Source organism: Acinonyx jubatus, chromosome D4, assembly GCF_027475565.1.
Source record: "Acinonyx jubatus isolate Ajub_Pintada_27869175 chromosome D4, VMU_Ajub_asm_v1.0, whole genome shotgun sequence".
Lineage (NCBI taxonomy): Eukaryota > Metazoa > Chordata > Mammalia > Carnivora > Felidae > Acinonyx > Acinonyx jubatus.
The window spans coordinates 18,268,017-18,288,166 of record NC_069391.1 but is presented as its reverse complement, the minus strand read 5'-3'; the positions used below and the strand labels follow the sequence as shown (position 1 = coordinate 18,288,166).

Sequence of the window (20,150 nt, the reverse complement as noted above, 5' to 3'; positions counted from 1 at the left end):
ACCACAAAGCCATTTCCAGCAAAGATTGCCTTTTCCCTTTTGATTTAGAAATACCCAGCATCCCACTTGCCACCAAAAGATGGAAAAAAAATGTGGCTAATAGGACAACTTGAGATCCTGCGTCCTACCCTCACCAGTGATCTATATCTCTTGTTAGATTCCCTTAAACAAATCAGAGCTGATCATTACAGAGTCCTGATAACTTTTCTCAGCAGTGCAAAGGAGAGCTCTCTGAGGGTCTAGGACTACATGATCTCATCAGAGAAAAATTCAGAAGTCACTGCAGGCTGAGATCAGTGGGGATGAGGCATTGTCTCCCTGGGGAAAGAGTAGAAGAATCCCTCCTTCCTTCTCCCCCCTCCCCTGCCTCACCCAACCCTCCCCTTTCCTGAGTCAGACTGGACAGAGCTCTGAGAAGCTCAGTGGTATGGAATGACCTCATGTGGTAAAGAGGAGGAGGAGAGATAAGATGGCTCCAGGGCTGCCTTCCAGTTCTGTCATTCATGGTTCTACACAGTTTCCCTCCCAGAATCCTCAATCCAATGGGAGGAACTATCTGCACTCATCTCTTCTTTGCTGGAGGTTTCTGGTTCTTCTGTCATTTGAAGCAGGTTGTACTGAAAGCAGTACTATAAGGATTCTAGTTTATTTTTGTGGCCTCTGCATGCAGTAGGGAGAATAAAGAGTATGAACTTCAAGATGAGACAAAACTGGGTTCCAATGCTGACTGACCTTCACATCAAGCTGTGAGACTTTGATCAGTCCACTCCACATTTCTGAGCCTTAGTTGCCTCACCTCTGAGATGAGTCTTTGCAAGAAATAAGCAAGTTCAGGCGATGTTTAGCAAATGTGTGTTAAGCAAATGTGTGTCCCTTCCTTCTTTCCATCTGGGGCAGCAAAGCCTGCAAGTAGGGAATGAAGAAAGAAAGTTAGGGCATTGACTCAATAGTAAGACACTTACTTGAATGTAGTAGTGAGCAAATGTTTTGTGATTTATCCAAGATCTGTATTGCAAGGGTGGAGATGGGCTGGATGCTTTGCATACAACTGATTCACCAAAACACTGAGAATCTTCCCTCTCTTTTCACCTCTGTCTGAGCTCTAGTCAGACCAGTCTCTCCTACTGTGTACAGGAAGCTCCAAGGACCAGACTGAAGGGCTTTCAGGAACTCATACCCTCATCTCTTCTCCATAGGTCATCCAGATGTTGAACAGCCCTGTAAGTCCAGTGTCCGCACCTGGAGCCCAAATTCAGCTGTCAACCCACACACAGTCCCTCCAGCCTGCCCTGAGCCACAGGGCTGCTACCTTGAACTGGAATTTCGCTACCCTTTGGTCCCTGAGTCTTTAACCATATGGGTAACCTTTGTCTCCACTGACTGGGACTCTAGTGGGGCTGTCAATGACATCAAACTATTGACTGTCAGTGGGAAGAACATCTCCCTGGGCCCTCAGAACGTCTTCTGCGATGTCCCATTGACCATCAAACTCCGGGATGTGGGTGAGGAGGTGTACGGCATCCAGATCTACACATTGGATGAGCACCTGGAGATTGATGCGGCCATGTTGACCTCCGTTGCTGACAGCCCGCTCTGCCTAGAGTGTAAGCCCCTGCAGTACAAGGTGGTCCGGGACCCTCCTCTCCAGGTGGATGTGGCCTCCCTTCTACACCTCAATAGAAGATTCATGGACACGTAAGTGCACTCTCTGGATAAGGAGGTGGTCTTGTGGGTGGGCAAATGTAAGGAGTGTCAGAAAGGCCTGTCTTGGAAAAACATTCATCACAGACAGATTCACTTCTAGGGATTCATAACCTGGCAGTGGGTGTGGAACGGTCTTAATAAGGCAGAGTTGATATGGTGAGAATGGCAAAGCACAAGTAACCAGGAGGTCTGGAATTTGGGGAGAGCTCTAACATAACTCTAAGATTCCCAGACCTCTCTTGGTTTTCCCAACAATTAAATGAAGGAGGCTGTATAAGATTAGCAATGAGTAAGTCAGGTATTACTCATGAAATTGGAAGAATGGAAGTTTGCTAATGATTTCCTTTTTATATTTAATTGAAGATTCATGCATTCGGATTGCTTTTTCAGTGAATGAGAAGGGCGTGAAGTTAAGTAGCAGGTTGCCTGGGAATTGAGCATGGTTCTGTGTATTTGCATGAGAATGTTCTTGGAAGGTGAACATCACCTGCCACAGTCCTTGTTTTGTTTCCTTTTCCAAAGTGGAAGAGAGGTTCAAACCCATTTGATCCTTAAGAGTCCTTGAAGCTCTAGGTCTCCAAGATCCTTTTGGGATGCTCACGGCTTTTATGCGAGATAGTGCTCATCCTTAATATTCATTTCTCAAGCTACCTTTTCCTCCAACATCGTCAGGTTTTATGTTTTCTGAGAGGCCACCTTACAGTGACCTCATTAGTGCTTTGCCTGTGTGCCAGACAATGGGCTGAGATCTTTGCATCTTCTACTCATTTATTTCATCCTCTCCACAAACCAGCCCAGTTACCCTTCTTGTTTTACAAAGAAAGGTGCAACAGATTCAAGACGTGAAGTCACTTGTCCAAGGTCACATAGTTAGAAAGTGGTAAGATCAGGTTCTGTCCTGATTCCTAAGCCAGTGCCTTCGACCAGTGTTCACTTAAAGATGTGATTCCAACTTCTGCTTTAATCCAACAAATGAGGGTGCTTTCACCACCTAACTTGGGTACCGAGAAATCTACGAAGTTAATCACCACACTTTTGTTGAATATCTGCTGTAAGTGCAAAGGACATTGGTAGGGAACACTTTGAGTACTGGAAAGAGCAATAGCTCGGAAGTCAGATGCCTTGGTTTAGCCCCAGCCGGTCCACTTACTAATTTTAGATTAGCCCGTCAGTCTCTTTGAGCCTCACTTCCCTCTTCTGTGTGATAACAGTGCTCATGTCAGTGGTTTCTATGGGCCTTTTTGTGGCGCTTTCTTTGGTTCTAAGATGATAGAAGACACAATCTCTGCTCTGTCTACTTGAAAATATTTACTGAGCCACTCATTAATAGAAACCAAGTTCTGGAGGAAACTTTTAATCTTTTTAAGAGACAGAACCACTTTCAAATACTTTTCCAGCACTCCCTTTTACATACCAGCAATTAACGTGCACATCACAAGCAGACCCTTGCCCATTCATTGACTCAGAGATGAAGAAAGAACATCTGTTCAGGAACTCAGAGGAAGCACTTGGTTTGTGTTTGAGAATGTACTTAAAATTTAAAGGATCATCTTGCCTTGAAAATATTCCATAACTCTGTCTCTTTCATCTTCTTGCTTGTCTAGAGTGGTAAAATTCTATAAATATGCATCCACTTAAAATTTCTTTATAAAACAATGGAGAGAATAGATGCCTTACACCCTCAGTTTAAATCCAGCTTTTTTTTTTTTTTTTTTTTTTTTTTTTTTGCCTGGAGTTGTGTGCCTGTGAGAGCTGACTTGAGTTGATAAATGTGGAATGGTGGAAATCCATCTGAAGAAGTGAGAGTCCCCTGAGTTCCATTCCCAGATAGTCATTGATTTGCTCTAGGATCTTAGGCTAATCACTTACCCTTTCTGGGGCTTCAGAAGCCTTAATTTACAAGGAGGAAGACGTACTAGGCTGGGGGTTCTCAAAGTCAAGTGCACGTTATGGAAACTTGGGGCACTTTAAAATCACTTGTGTTTCGCCAGCATCCCCTCTCCACCCCCATCTCCCACCCTCCACCAATGCCCCAGGCATTTATTTAATTGGTAAGGAGGATAAAGCCTGGCCATCAAGTCTTTTAAAATATTACCAGATGATTATAATGTGCAGTCACATTTAAGAACCACTGCACTAAAACAGGTTCTCCTGCCCCAGACCAGGAGCAACAACAACACCTGAGAACTTAGGACAAGTCCTTAGATCTCAGCCTAGACAACTTGATCAGAAACTTGCCTACAGGGTCTTCCCAAATTACTCTAAGACTGGCTACATTTATTTTATTTTATTTATTTTTTTAATGTTTTTAATTTATTTTTGAAAGAGAGAGACAGGGTGCAAGCTGGGGAGGGGCAGAGAGAAAGGGAGACATAGAATCTGAAGCAGGCTTCAGTCTCTGAAATGTCAGCATAGAACCTGACGTAGGGCTCAAACTCATGAGCCGTGAGATTGTGACCTGAGCCAAAGTCAGATGCTTAACTGACTGAGCCACCCAGGTGCCCCGTGGTTACATACAGTTTAATAGCCACTGCTCAAAGTGATCTATAAGGCTCTGGGATTTCCAAGGTTTCGTTCCCAATACTCACTCAATTTATGAATATGTATTGAGAACATTCTGTGAGCCAGAGTGTTCACTGGGATCTGGGTAAGTCAGGAATGACCTGGCGCCTTTCCTATAGACACTCACACTTCAGTGCTGAAGACCTTAACTACATGATAAAAAATGAACAGTCTTGTACCACTTTACTTCCAGAACCACCACTAGTCGGACCCACACTTTTATGTGCCATTTGTTCTTTCATTCACCAGCAAATCTTTCTTAGGCTATGTTTCAGACACATGGCTAGACTGAGGCCTACATTGACTTCCTCTATGTCTTTCTTGAGTCCCATTGAATTTATTGGAGACCTAGACTGGACTACACTACATTCCTGACCTGAATGTTCTCTGAGACTCTAAAACAAGTAAAACATCATTCCAAGTCAACCTACCATTTCAACTCCTTTATCTTTTGGTAATTCGAGTTCTGAACTCCAACACAAATACCTCTTTGTGTGTGTGTGTGTGTGTGTGTGTGTGTGTGTGTGTGCGCGCGTGCACGCGTGTGTGTGTGTGTGGTATGTTTTGCTGCTTTCACATTTTTTCCATATCAAATAAATTGGCTCTTATACAAGTTCTATATAAAGACTGTTTTGGAGAAAAAGAGGAGAGAGAGAAAAAAATGCTTTCTTTTTCTTTCCTGACTCAACCCATTACATGATTCCCTTTGACCTTTGTCTTCATTTTTTTCTCTCAGCAAAAATATTTATTCTTTCTGTTATCTGTACTAGAGATAGTTTCCCAAGGTATGACATTGATGAAGGGAGAGGCTTCTGTGCTTACCCAATGGGCATTTCTAGGAGACTGATTACTTTTGGCCAGAATGAAGAAGAAATGTGGACTGTCTCCCTTACATGAAAACCCCTCTATTGGATGAGAAGTGACACTGATGGAGGGAAAGGGGACCAGCATTGACTCTGCTACTAATTCACCATATGTTATTAAGACATGTTGTATCACGTCTCTCGGCTTCAGTTTCCCCCTTTGTAAAATGAAGGGCCAACACATTAAACTCTTGGCTGTGGGTAGACGTTGTTCTTAGGTGACAGGTGATTCATTCACTTTTTTGTAGTAAAAGGGACTTAGCAGAGACTATGAGAATCAGTACCCAGAGGGGTCCTCACTGAGTCCCTAGGATGCCCTAGTGAAATGTGTAGTGTGCAGACAATAATAATGGTGATGATAAAAATAACAACAACAATGGCAACCATTTGCTGGATATTCTCTCTGCTTTAAGTGCTTTACAAATATGTATGAGGAGGTAAAGCTCAGAGAAAAAGCTGAAGCTCAGAAAAGTGATTTATCCAATGTAATACAGCTGGTAATGGCAGAGTCAGGTTTAAAACCCACCTCTAATTCCAAATAACACCTTGTCAACCACAGCACCACACCATCTGAGGTAATAATGCAAAGGCAGAATTCTGGAGCTCAGACATGCATCCAAGCTGGCTGAAGTTTGAGATACAGCAAGTGGAAGGCAGACTACAACTCACGGGCCACTTGACCTCAGTCAGTTACTGTGACCCACTCTTGGAGTCCAGAAGCACAAGTCACATGGCCAATTTCTTTAGGCACCTATCTGAGAAGAAAGAGCAGGGGAGCTTCTCTTTCTCAACTTGACTGCCAAGTGCCCCTGCACTGGCCACCATGCTCCTTGGGTCTCCATGGAGTCTTTAGATTTCTCTAAGTACAGACTCTGGATAAAACTAAGCTAACTTATTTGCTTACTTTCTTTCCTTCCTTCCTTCCTTCCTTCCTTCTTCTTCTTCCCTGTTTTTTGTTTTTTTTTTTTTTTTTTTTAGCTTAGAGAAAGTGAGGTATAAAGCAAACCATAAACAATGAATGGACAGGCATGGAGTCTGAGCTCAGGGTGGTCACACTGTGGGAAGAAAGAGAGTTAGGGAAGCAGTGTCACTGCAGTATATCATGCCCTAAAGGCAGAAACAGAGATAAAGAGTCAGCGGCTTCTAACCCAAACTTGGAAGAATTGAGGTGCAATTAAGGAAAATAAACCTCCTGAGGACTGGAATTTTTGCCTGTGTGTCTGCTAGTGCATTCTAAGTGCCTAGAATGATTCCTGGCACAAAGGAGATAGTGAATATTTTTGAATGGCTCTTGAATGAAGAATGGGAAAGAGTTTGGCAGTTGAAGAGAAATGGAGAAGCTGTAATTTACTAAGTACCTACTATGTGTCAAGAATTTACTGAATGTGTTACTTAAGTAATCTCATTTGATTGAATCTATACAGCAGCCCCACAAAGTAGGTGGTCTTATCCTAGATTATGGATGAGGACCTGAGGTCAGTCTTTACACAGCTATCCAGCCACCTACCTGGGGTTGTATGTAAATCTATCAACTCCAAAGCTAAGTGCTCTTAGTCATTCATTCTCTGGTTGAACATATATGTTTGTACCCCTCGCTTAGGACTTTTGATTTACAACTAGAAATATTCTTAGAAGTCACTTTTCCCAATTGGCTTATGTGTGTATCCCAGTTAATTATTCCATTGATTCTTCTCTCTCGTTCAGACCTGTTAACCTGCCAACACAATACCTGTTTTGCCTCACCTTCTTGCCATTCTCAATATAATTTTTGGGGAAAACAAACATAAGGAAAGGAGATATTTACATGATCTGGGTGGAGTTTCTTGTGAATATGAGTCCAAATTTTACAAATTGGATCCCACATCTCTTCCTCTGGACTCTATGTGCTCAGAACCCCATCAATCCACTCAAAAACTATAATTTATCTATCAGTCCCTTCACTCAGCAAATATTTTTTGATTTCCACCATGAATCCATCTATTTTCTAAGCACTAGGGATGTAGTGGTGAACAGAGCAGAAAAGATCCTTGTTCTCATTAATTCCTATGATGTATCTGGGAGACACAAACCAGAAATAATTGCATAATATCGCAGTTGGATAGCATTTAGTGATTTTAGAGAAGTGGTAAGGGAAGGCCTCCGATGGGGTGATATTTGAACAGAGACCAAAAGTGTCTCCTGTTTGGAACATAGGTGTTGTATAACAGGATCTTTGGTCCTTGATCACTGTTTGACTTGCCTTATATTTAACTGTGCTTGTGTTTTCTGTTTCTTTTTTTTTTCCTTCTTCTCTCACTTGGTTCAGATTCTTAAGTACAAAATTTAACATGCTAGTGTGTGACAGCATCAGAGCTTCATGAATGGTTGTTGAATGAATGAGTGAAGAACGAGTCAGCAGTAACACAAAGTGGAACCTCTGGAAAGATGCCTCTTGCCTAAAGATCTTAGCCATAACATTGACATGTGATGCCATATTAATCCTCAGAGGATTGAGGAAGTTTAGACCAAATCAGGGTCAACTGAAGACACAGGTGGCTCTCTCATGCTGTTTTTATGGCTCTCAAGCTGACTCACCACCTCATTGTTTTTTTAGTCCCATTTCTTTTCCTGGCTCTTTCTGTATGTCCCTGACTCATCCATTCTTTGTTCTTGTATGTGTTCATTTGTTAATTCATTCATCGACCAAATCATGCAAATCAAATATAATCATGTTCAGTAATATTTGTTGTTTAGCAAGTATTTACTAAGTGTCTGTGCTATGCCATATACTGTGCTAGAACTAGGAATAGAGCCCTGATTCCTGACCTCATGAGCACATTGTTTATTTTAATGTTTATTTATTTATTTTTGAGAGAGAGAGAGAGAGAGAGCGAGAGTGAGCAGGAAAGGGGCAGAGAGAGGGAGAGAGAGAATCCCAAGCAGGCTCTATACTCTCAGCACAGAGCCTGACATGGGTCTCAATCTCATAAACTGTGGGATCATGATCTGAGCCAAAATTAAGAATTAGGCACTTAGCTGACTGAGCCACACAGGTGCCCCATGAGCACACAGTTTGAAGGAGCTGAACAGGCAATGATTCAGATGTTTTTCCTGCAGCATGGAAAGCACTCTAGTGTGAAGAGCCTAGGGAGGCTGTGGGACAACATAGGAAGGGTATCTACCCCAGCTTGAGGTAGTTAAGGAAGGTTTCTCAGAAGAGGTGATGTCTAAGCTAAGACCTTGAAGATGATAAAGAATTGATCATTTAAGAGGTTTGTCCTAGTATGGATGCTTGAAACCAGTTGGGTACTTAGCAAACATTGATAGAAGAATGGATGGATGGATGGATGGATGGATGGATGGAAGGATGAATTAATTAACCAACATGCTATACTATATACTTCATCATAGACTAAAAGTGGACTTTTCTGGTGGGGGGGGGGATGTAGTAATCTGGGCTATCTATCCACTTTGGTTCTAAAATCTATTTTATTTCTTTTAAGTACTATACAGTACTCCATAGTGGGAGTGTGCTACAGGTTATTTCACCATACCCCTAATGCTGAGCATTTATATTATTTCACACATTTTTCCTATTACAAACAAATGCTGCAGTCAGTACTCTTACTGTACTTACAGTACTCTGTATTGTACTCTTACAGAACTCTTACAGGAACCTCCTTGTAGGCACATGTGAACATTTCTCTAGAGTTGATATTGAGAGATGGAATTGCTGGGTCATAAGCTGTAGGTCGTTTTCATTTTAATGGGTACATTCTGTGGCATTCTGAGAGGGTGAACTAGCTCACATCCCACCAGCAGCATGTGGCAGGACCTGCTGTCCCACACTGTCACTACTACTTGACAAAATGAAAGTTTTTTGTCTTTGCCCATTTGATGGATGAAAACGTGGTTTCTCATTGATGTTTTTGCGATTGAGCATCTTGAGGGAGCCTCGTTTCAAGTATTTACTGGGTATCTGCACTTTCTCTTCTGTGATTTGTCTATTAATGTCTTTAATTTATGTCTGGTGGTTAATCTGTTCATATCTCAGTTTTCCCATCTACTAAACTGGGATTTTAATGCCAGTGCCCCTGCTTATTCAGCAATGTTATTAGAATCTAGGATGAAACAGGTAGTCAAGAGAGAACTAGCATTTATGAAGAAGTTATTCTTAGTGATTCTTAGTGTAATCACTTGTATGTTGACATATTTTTCGATTTAGTATGCTTCCTGGATGGGAACCATGTCACATTCTGAAGATACAGTAGACTAGAAAAACCAACCCAATCTCTGCCCCCAGCAGAGCCTAAATTTAGATGGTGTTAACGACCATCACATATGCAGGTAGCATCTACTACACGTAGCACTAACATCATACCAGTAACTACCATGTGGTGAATAGTTCAAATATGCTCAATATTTTTATAAGTCTACCAATGAGGTATAGGTGTCAGTATGCCTTATTTTTAGATGAGGAAGCTGAGACTCAAAGAGATAAAGTCATTTATTTATGTAAGATCTCATCATTAACAGATGCTAGAGTCCAGTTTTACATCTCCTTGCCTGATCCCAGGGCATTCCTGCAAATTACTGAGCATAATCATTGCTGTGACAGGCAGCATATAAGGTGGCATCTTGATGGATGGAGAGAAAAAGTATTTGAACTAGCTTTTCTTGTTTCCAAGGAGCAACAGAATAAATACACCAAAGAGAACAAATATTTTCCTTTTTGTTTTGAACATGTAAGTAGATGAGGAGGAGGAGGAGACTTGATGAAGTGCATTTCCAGTAGCATGTTGCTGAAATGCCTGCTCCAGGTCGGACCTCTTCCTGAGTGGGTGCTTCTCTGTGCTGCCTACCTGACATGGTCTTACCTGCATTCTGATGTCCTGCCTGCCAGGAGTGATGAGAAGCATCAGGAGTAAGAGCTATTTCTTCAAGCCCAGAATAAATACCTCTGCTCCTAGCCCAGGCTAGCAGATTATATAGTCAGCACAATTGTACTCTATTTCTAGAAGTTGGGCATCATCTACCTATGACTCCCTCATGTCAGTCTTCGGCCAAGTACCTCTCAGAATGAAATATGGGTTCTGAGAACATTAAGGTAAGCAAAAGGGTTTAGCAAAATCAACAGATCTCCAGGGCCAGCAGCAGCCATAGAAGTGCTTACTGTCTCCAAGTACCTTCATGATTTTGAAAGTGTGAAGGGTCCCTGTTTGGTGCTAACACATCACTTATCTAAATTTCAATGGGTCTGTCTGATGCACTACTGAATTTTAAAGTGTGTTGTTACGGTGTTTTCTCTACAGATGTTAAATAAGATCCACAGAGGTTAAATGATGGACAGAAGGCTCTACTAATAAATTCTTTCCTTCCTTCCTTCCTTCCTTCCTTCCTTCCTTCCTTCCTTCCTTCCTTCCTTCCTTGTGTCCTTCCTTGTGTCCTTCCCTGTGTCCTTCTTTCCTTCCTTGTGTCCTTCCGTCCGTCAGTCAGTCAGTCCATAATAAGTACCTATTGTAGGTCAGTCGCCATGTGGGCTGGGCTAAATAATAGCCCAAGTAAAAATATAATTACAAGCTGAAGATTATTATTTTGACAGGCCATAAGAGAGTATAATTCCTCCTTAAATTAAAGGGGGGGGATATACAGAAACATAACTGTAGAGGTAAGCAGGGGCAAACATTATGGAGTTTGGATTTATTTGTCTGGATTTATTTATTTATTTGTGTTTTTATAAAATTCCTCTGGGTACTGTATGAAAAAAGAATTAAGGGAAAATGAGAAAGTCCATCCAGGAGTTATTACTAAAGTCTGAACCAGAAATTATGATTATTTGCCTAGAAAAGTAGATGGATTGGAGGTATGTTTTAAAGGTAGAATCAACCATATTTGGTGATATATTGGATGCAAAGGTTTTAAGGAGTTACCCAATTACTTTCAAGTTTCAGGTATGAGTATTTGGAATGAGGGAAATGTTATTTCTGGAAATAAAATAATATATTTTTTAAATTTTATTTATTTAAATTCAAGTTAGTTAACATACAGTGTAGTATTGGTTTCAGGAGTAGAAAACAGTAATTCATCACTTACATATGACACCCAGTGCTCATCCCAACAAGTGCCCTCCTCAATGCCCATCACCCATTTAGCTCATTCCCCCACCCACCACCCCTCCTACAACCCTCTGTCTGTTCTCTGTATTTAAGAGTCTCTTATGGTTTGCCTCCCTCTCTGTTTTTATCTTATTTTACCTTCCTTTCTCCTATGTTCATCTGTTGTGTTTCATAAATTCCACATATGAAGGAAATCATATGATGTCTGTCTTTCTCTGCCTGACTTATTTTGCTTAGCATATTCTAGTTCCATCCATGTTGTTGCAAATGGCAAGAGTTCATTCTTGCCAAGTAATATTCCATTGTATGTATGTATGTAGATATATATATTCCACATCTTCTTTATCAGAGAAATATAAATCAAAAGAATAGATTTTAATTTAGTATGTTATTAGAGGGTGGGGTAGGGCAAGAGGCCCTTTGGAAAACAATGAGTTAGTGAAATCAGGTTGTAATGAGTGTCTTGATATCACTTACTTCTTTGTTCTCTCACTGTTTGCCCTTGGGGTAGGTAGGATGGACTGGACTTTAGTTGTGCTTCTCCAATTCCTGATTTTTAAGCAAACAAATACATGAATAGGAAAGAGAAGGAAAATAACAGCCATCAGAGTAATTACAGATGTGGAAAGAATGGAGGAATTTATCTCACACTGGACGTTGGCAGGAAGAGTGGACAGAATCCATTCAGTCTGTGCTCAGATATGATGAGAATCCTTCAGGCAGGTCTTAGTGGGTTTATGTTGTGTCTGTGCAAACAGGAACCTCAGACATTATTTTAGAGAGTCTGAATTCAAAATTAAGAGACCTGATTCCCGGACCAGCACATGGCTGATTTGCTGTGTGACCCTGACCAGATCCTTTCAGTGGTTTGAGTCTCAGCTGTTTCCCCTGGAAAAAGCGGGTGATGTCCATGCAGTCTCATGAGGGGTGTCCTAAAAAAAAACAATGAGATAATGGTCTTGCAAGAACACAATGCAATCTTGGGGAACCATAAAGATTTAAATGTTCATGATTCTTTCTATTGTTTGGTTTTCATTAGGCTTGTTCTTGGCCAGGGTCAGTCTGGAGAGTATGTGTGAAAGGCAAAAACAGACATGCACAGACACATACATGAATCAATTTCCCATGAAACTCTCATCAGAGTTGCTAAGGTTCATTGTTGGATTAGAAGATGGGAAAGAAAAATTGCACTTAATCTCTGTAACTAAGCTAAAGAAAAAAAAGAAGAAGAAGGAAAAAACAAAACAAAACAAACACCAAAGTGCTGACCCTTGAATCAGGAGACCAGGATTCCAGTATTGATTTCCTAAAACTTGCTCCAACCCTGATCTGTGACTCCCCATTTAGGGACCACAGTCTCCCTTCTGTAAAATGAAGACATAGGTATATAACTTCAAAGGACATTTCTAGCTCTGACAGTCTGTTTGGACCCTCCTTGAAGTCTCATCTGCACTGAGTGCATCTAATGCTGTAAGAGGGGGACGGGGCAGGTTGCATGGCCCGTTAGCCACAGGTCTGGACTGTGAGCTCAGAGACTGGCCGGTTCTATAGAAAGCCTTCTAGACATGCTGGGGCTCTCAGAACTCCTTGTTAACATCCTGTCTCTCTCTTAGAGCCTACCAAGCTCTTTCCTTGGGACTGTTTCAGAATGTATCAGTGTGGTTCTCCTGGTCAGTGGCATTTTGTCTAGACAGTGAGACCCTAGAGGTGGGGACTAGCAGTACTTGCCACATTAGCCTAAGCTTTTGGTGCCAGGCCAGGCACCAAGTAGATGGCCAATAAATGTAGGTAAATAAATGCATGTAGGCATGCATGCATGAAGAAACCCTGTGACATAACAATAAAGCCAGAAATTCGAGATGATGCAGATGATATATGGTATGAGGCCTCTCTTTTAATTTCCAAGATGGATTAGTTACCAGAGAATCAGAAAGACCAAAGAGAATCTTATAGCATGGTCCCTTCTCTTGGGGCTTCAGTTTCCTCATCCTTAAAGTAAAGGTATTGGGCCAGATGATGTAAGTAAGTCTTCCTTTCATTCAACAGGTGTTTATTCAGCACTGTCTTTATAACAGGCCATGTCCTAGGCAGTGGGGATAAATAAACCAGTCAATAAGGGAGTCCTAGCCCTCTAGAAACTTCATCTAATTAGTAGAAGAAGTGGACAGATAAACAAGGGTAACAAAATAGTGAGGAAGGTGTTATGGTAAAAGAAGCATGTAGGTAGGAGCTCCCCACTTGGCTTAAAGGCTCAGTGAGAAGCTCTGGGAGAAGGGTAGGACCTAAGCCAAGGCCAAGGTATTTAGTCAGGGATGGGAGTTAACACTACTTTCTCCTGGCAGAATGGGGTGAGGGGGGTGGAATTTAAGGAAGACCAGATGAGCAAAGAGGTCAGAGAGGTTGAGAGAAGCCAGTAACAATGATTCTAGAGTACTGTACTGGAGGGGCTGGGCTTCGTCCTGAGGGTAGGTAGTAAGGAGCCACAAAGTGTTAGGTAAGAGGATCCTGATCAGATTTAGTTTCAGGATAGTTCTTTGGTGATGAGTGGCTTTCTGGCAAATGTAGGGGTGGGGACACAGATTGGACACAGTCAGGTAAGTAAGGCACTGTTCGTTGTCAGAACTGAAGCAGGAGATGAGGTGGGGGTGGTGAGAACTGGACGCATTGAGCGTCCATTGGGGATGGACGTACTTGGCAGAGGGAGGAGGCAGGCGTGCGGGTTATGGCAGACACCTAGGGTATTGGCATCACGGAAACAGAACGCGGAGGTAGAGGCATATGTAGGTCGGGATGAGAGGCAGAACAGTTTGAAAGTGCCTTCCAGTTGCCAGCTATGAATCAGTGGCGGGCACACAGCTAGAGTTCACTTTGAACCGTAAAATTTCTTCCCTGTGTAGAGACTCAGGAGCAAGTGAGGTGAGCCTGTGCATGTGCACATGCACGTGCGTGTGTGTGTGTGTGTGCATGCATGTGAACGCACGAGTGTGTGTACACGTGTGCATGCACGTAGGAGTGTGTGCATGTGTGTGTGCATGTGTATATGCATGTGTGTGTGGTGAGATGGGCAGACAGGACCTGTGAGACCACCTGTTTGCATCATCCACTGATTCTCAAAATGTAGTCCAGTGTTCTGCAAAGGACCCCCGGGGGGTCAGGGGGTTAATCTTCCGTAGCACTAATGCCTATAACGTTACAAGGCATGGACTTTGTTTTCTGCCCAGGATTAATCATTCACTCATGGGCTTTAATACAAGCCAGAGGCCACCTCCCTGTGCCTCATGCAAAGCAGTGCCCCGCCTTCCATGCTAACGCTGGCTCTCACATTCTTGTTGTCAGAGTGGGAAGTAGGGTTTTTTGCCCCAGCTTCAACGTACTATGAACTGAAACATTTGGAAACTTCCATCCAAGGATGTTAGTCAAAAATACCAGAACAGTTGAACTCTGCCATTAATTTTCTGTATGACTTGGGGCGATTCATTCCCCTTCGCTGGACTCTCATATCCGTCCCACGATTAGAAACTTGGAATAAGTAGTATCTGAAGGCATGCAGCTCTGTTTCTACATTTTTGTGTTTCCTTCCTGAGCTCCACTCCTTGTCTACAGCTCTGTCTCCAGATTTTTAAGCAGAGAGCATTCTCAAGTGCTCACGCCCCCTCCCATCTAGGAATTAGACCCAAAAGCTCTCAGACCTGGAAGGAGCATTGAAGCACTGACACTTGACCACTGAGAGAATTAAGGCCAGAGAGAGGAGGTCACTTGTTCAGAGGCACACAGCCCTGTGATGGCAGTACAGGGAATCGAGCCAAGGGCTCCTGACTCCCAGTCCAGGTGGTCCTTCCCGCACATAACAGAGTGCTGGAGTTTGGCCAAACCGTGGGGCTCAAATTTGAGCCAGGCTCTCTGTGATCACGGAGAAGTCTCCGATGATACTCGGAGTGAAGTCATAGAGAGCCGACATCGGTCACGTCATGGCAGCTGGCGCTGGTGAGGGGGGTGGTATAGGAAATGAGAGAACACATTTGGCCCAGCGCAGGGTCCACGTGACCCTCCAGGCGCCCTCATTTCAAAACAAACTCAACCTTTTAGGTTCAAGTTCTCCCTCTTGTCAGAAACGTGACTTCCTGCTTCTAAGACGCAAGGCTTACAAAAGGGCTTAGAAGGCTTCGTGGACATCAAATAGCTCTTACAAAATAGCGTTTTGATGAGTTAAGTGTAAATGAATCAGAAACATAAGGATTACATTTTCCCCAAGTGCACATGGGTTTCAAAATTTGAGGGGAAATGTAGTCTGCTGACTGCACGCCGGCTTTCACCGAACCCAAAGCATTCATGGGGTGGGCGGGCTGGGGGGAGAGAAGAAAGAGAAGCCCAGCCCCCAAAGGGTTTTAGATGTGGTGCCAGATTCGAAAATGCTGCTGGGCTTGCCCTCTGCCAGTAATAAAATTGCTGGCCACCCAGAGAGGCCACAGGGAGGAGAAAGGACATTGCTTTCCCTACTGGCCCCTGGTCCTCAACAACTGTGTTCAGTTAGTGCCCCTCAATCACCAGCTGTCACTGGGTCCCTCCGCTCGACTCCCTGGCCCCTACTTGGCCTCGATTTTCACACTGTGCCGCATGCCTTGTTTACCTCCAACCGTAGCTGGTGTTTTGGCTCCCAGAGGCCTAGGCGACCGGTCAACTTGTCACAATCCCCAGCTCTGTAATCAAGAGACCTGTCCATCACCAGCAGGGGTGTTTGGGGAAGCCGTCACACATCGCCTTTGGTTGCATTCAGGAAAAACAAGAGTCCCTTGTAGATCTTTCCTCTCCCCTTTCTTTAATGCTATCCAGGTGTGGTGTTTTCCCCAAACTGGCAAATGCCTTCCCTTCCGATCTGTGCCTGACACAGACAGCCAGCTAAACCTCAACACTGCCACTACCTTATCCCAGAATTTGAAGCTCTGAATCTTTTATAATTTCCACATTGTCCCTCCATTCTTTCCCTTGTATTTTATGTCATTGCACCAAGAAAAGTAGAAAATCATTTCAATTGGTGGTAAAAGATGATTAAAACAAAATAACAAAGGCCTTGGCTGAAAACTGTTAGTTTTATTAAATTTGCTACTGTGTTTTAAATTGGTACCAGGGCAGATCTTTAGACAATTCTATCAAAGGCTGCTGGAATTAATCTGTTGCATATATACATTTGCTCCTTCCTGAGCTGTGGACAGAGTGGGGGCAGCGTAGCAAGCATGAAAAGAATGAGCTTTGTGTTACCTGTGTGAGGGGGACAGACCAGAACCCCACTGGGAGGGATCGGGAAGCCCAGTGGACCGCAGACCCCTGCCATCACATTCTCATTAGTTTCATCCAGACTATGGTTTGGAGCTCATACTGGTCGCCAGGAGGAATAAGTGATGGATATTGTCTTGGTAACAAGGCAAAAGTCAGAAGTCTCCCTAAGCTTTTTGCATCCTTCCAGCCACTATTTGGTTCCCCTCTGTATTGGTGGCTCTTCGAACTCTACCTTAGATTATACCCATCCTGTACTTGATTTAGCTTTCCTTTGGGCCTTTGAACTCTTTGAAACCCATGATGGTATCTTCATCTTTGGGATGAGTCCTACCAGAAACTCCATACATGCTTTCTTTTTTTCTCCTGCCCTCCCTTCCTTCCTTCCCCCTCTCTCTTTCCTTTTTTCCTTCCTTCTTCCTTCCTTACTCCCTCCTTCCCTTCCTCCCTCCCCCCTCTGTCTCTTCCTTTATTCTTTCCTTCCTTCCTTCCTTCCTTCCCCCTCGCTCCCTCCCTCCCTCCCTCTTCCTTCTTTCCTTCATTTCCTTCCTTCCTCTCTCTCCTTCCTCCCTCCCTCCCCGTCTCTGTCTCTCTCTCCTTTCTTGCTTCCTTCCTCCCTCTCTCCTTCCTTCCTTCCTTCATTTCCTTCCTTCCTTCCTTCCTTCCTTCCTTCCTTCCTTCCTTCCTTCCTTCCATAGCAGAAGAAAAGTGAGGTCCAGAGAGGAAAACCGATTCATCCAAAATCACAACCAAAGTTAATGGAAGAACTATGGTCATTTTTCCTGACATGTAGGATGGGGGCATTCACAGTGATGCCAGACTCTGCCTTTCGAGCTGTTTTTTCCCCAAGGACATGTGGTGTTCTCCATCCCAAATCCTTAATGACCACCCTCTCCTGGTATAAAATAAGACCAAAGTGGCACTCAGCCTAGAACAAAAGTAAAGTGTTCTCTTAAGAATTCAGGGTGATACCCAGACAACATTGGAATTAAAGAATATGTTGTTATGTGGCACAAAACTGAGTGTATATAACCTTAATGTATGCATGTTAAGAAAGAAACTCTTTAGAGAGGACTACACACAGCTCCAGAGGTATTTGGTGAGGAAAAATATTTTGTTGTAAGTTTCATTTCTCTTTAAACAAAATAGGACATGGCATCTAGTGTGGGGCCAAAACTTGATAGGTACTCATCCGCTCCTGCATCATTCTTTCCATGGGGGATATTTGGTCTCCCTACCAACCACATAACCCTTTACACCTTTCCCCTTAAATCAGTTATCTACACTGTTATCAAAATGATCTTCCATGAAACAAATATGATTTTTTTTATTGTATGTAATTTACTGTCAAATTGGTTTCCATACAACACCCAGTGCTCATCCCAACAGGTGCCCTCCTCAATGCCCATCACCCACCTTCCCCTCCCTCCCACCCCCCATCAACCCTCAGTTTGTTCTCAGTATTTAAGAATCTCTTATGGTTTGCCCCCTTCCCTCTCTGTAACTTTTTTCACTCCTTCCCCTCCCCTCTGGTCTTCTGTTAAGTTTCTCAGGATCCATATATGAGTGAAAACATATGGTGTCTGTCTTTCTGTGTCTGACTTATTTCACTTAGCATAACACTCTCCAGTTCCATCCATGTTGCTACAGAAGTCCATATTTCATTCTTTCTCATTGCCAAGTAGTATTCCATTGTATGTATAAACCACATCTTCTTTATCCATTCGTCAGTTGATGGACATTTAGGCTCTTTCCACAATTTGGCTATGGTTGAAAGTGCTGCTATAAACATTTGGGTACAAGTGCCCCTATGCATCAGTACTCCTGTATCCCTTGGGTAAATTCCTAGCAGTGCTATTGCTGGGTCATAGGGTAGGTACTATTTTTAATTTTGGGGGGAACCTCCACACTGTTTTCCAGAGCAGCTGCACCAGTTTGCATTCCCACCAACAGTGCAAGAGGGTTCCTGGAAACAAATATGATTATATCATTTGCCTAGAAGGCCATTGTTCTCCTTTTCCTGACCTGGTTCCTCCTTCCCTTTCTCCAGTCAAGCCAGTAAACCTCCCTTGGGAAGTCTTCTCAGGCTGTCTCCTCTTCAGCCTGGGTCAGATGTCACTCTGTGCTCCCACAGCCCCTACACTTTTTAGGCTGTGTCAAAGCCGTCCATTGACTTTTTTCCCCCCAAAGCTTATGAGCATCCTAAAGGCAGGGCCCTAGTTTATTGACCTTTGAATCCCAGACCCACAAGAAGCTGGGAGTACTCAATGAATGCTCTTTGCACAAATAAATGGATGAATAAATGAAATGATATAAATACAGTAAGACCTTGGATTGCGAGTAACTTGTTCTGCAAGTGTTCTTCAAGACGAGCAAACATTTCTAATAAATGTTAACTTGATAAATGAGCGATGTCTTGCAATATGAGTAGTATGTGACACCAAACATCACATAATCAGAACTGAGCCAATGGTTCCTGAAATTTGCTTTGATATAAAAGTGCTTTGGATTGCAAACATGTTTCCAGGACAAAATATGCTCACAAAAACCAAGGTTTTACTGTATATTTATCCAGAATTTGAAAAGGTGGTCAAAGCCATAAATGTAATTATCTAGTGTAGAGCTCACTAGCTCGATTTAGTTCTCCTATACCCCTTTTTTGTAAACAGCAAAGATGAATCAGTGAAGATAGATTTGGATCTTACATTCACGGAACATACTATGTGTGCGCATTTATATGTACAAAGATACAGGAAGGGATGCTGACCAGAATGTTCTTGGTAGCCTGCCTCAGGGTGGTGATGGAATTTGAGAAGATTTGCCTTGGTTTTTAATTCTTTCTTATAGAGCTCTAATTTGTTAAAAGAAACGTGAGTGTTCTTTATGGTTAGGAAAAAATAAAGCAATTATGATAATATGCTGTCACTTCTCAATTAAGAAAAAAAGGTCAGCTCTTACCCTAAAGATATGTTAGAACTGAAGCTAGTTTCCTCTACAAGTCTACAGAGGAAATAAAATGTAATCCAGTCTGTGTTGCAGCTTCCTAGAAGGCTTTAGGACTATGAACAGGAGTTTGTCTTATCTTCAGATAGTTTCAGTCTTCTGTACTTGGATTGGGTATTAATGTCTTGCTTACTATCATGAGCTTATCTCAGGAGTCCACTCAATGTCATGGAAAGGTCAGAAGTTCTAGAGTCAAACAGCATGGTTTAAATTCTGCTTTACAATTGTTATCTCCCTGACCTGGGGCAGGTCACTACATTATGCTGGGCCTCAACTGAACAATGCAAATAAATGCCTTCTACCTTTCAAGTTTATATTAGGAATAGGATGAAGAAATTTGGTGAAGGAGCTAATCTAAAGGTGTTTCTAATACAAAGCATCCATCTGGACATTCTAGATGAAAATGTAACCGATACAAGTATCATCCTTTAGTATGGGTGACTGAAAAGCAGGAAAATGTGTGGCCAAGGCAAGAGATAAGATGAAATTGAGAATTAGACAGGTGAGCCCCAACGCTGATGTTTTACCACCATAATTGGGATAAGGGACAATCATCAGTTTTGGCAACTGAGTGGGTTGAGTATTCTTGCTTATCACAGCAGAAGAGATTGGGCCCTGCAGCTCTTCAAGGTGAGGAATTGTACCTAAGGCC

At 42.7% G+C, this 20,150-nt stretch overlaps 1 protein-coding gene across 1 annotated transcript in view; it reads left to right on the top strand.

Annotated features, from left to right (window-relative positions):
- The window catches only part of PAPPA (pappalysin 1), a 243,408-nt gene that overhangs the window by 79,181 nt on the left and 144,077 nt on the right, over positions 1 to 20,150 (top strand). Inside the window, exon 7 of the mRNA XM_053204718.1 lies at positions 1,197 to 1,695. Coding sequence (XP_053060693.1) covers positions 1,197 to 1,695 — 499 coding nt within the window. The remainder of the gene's footprint in view (positions 1 to 1,196; positions 1,696 to 20,150) is intronic.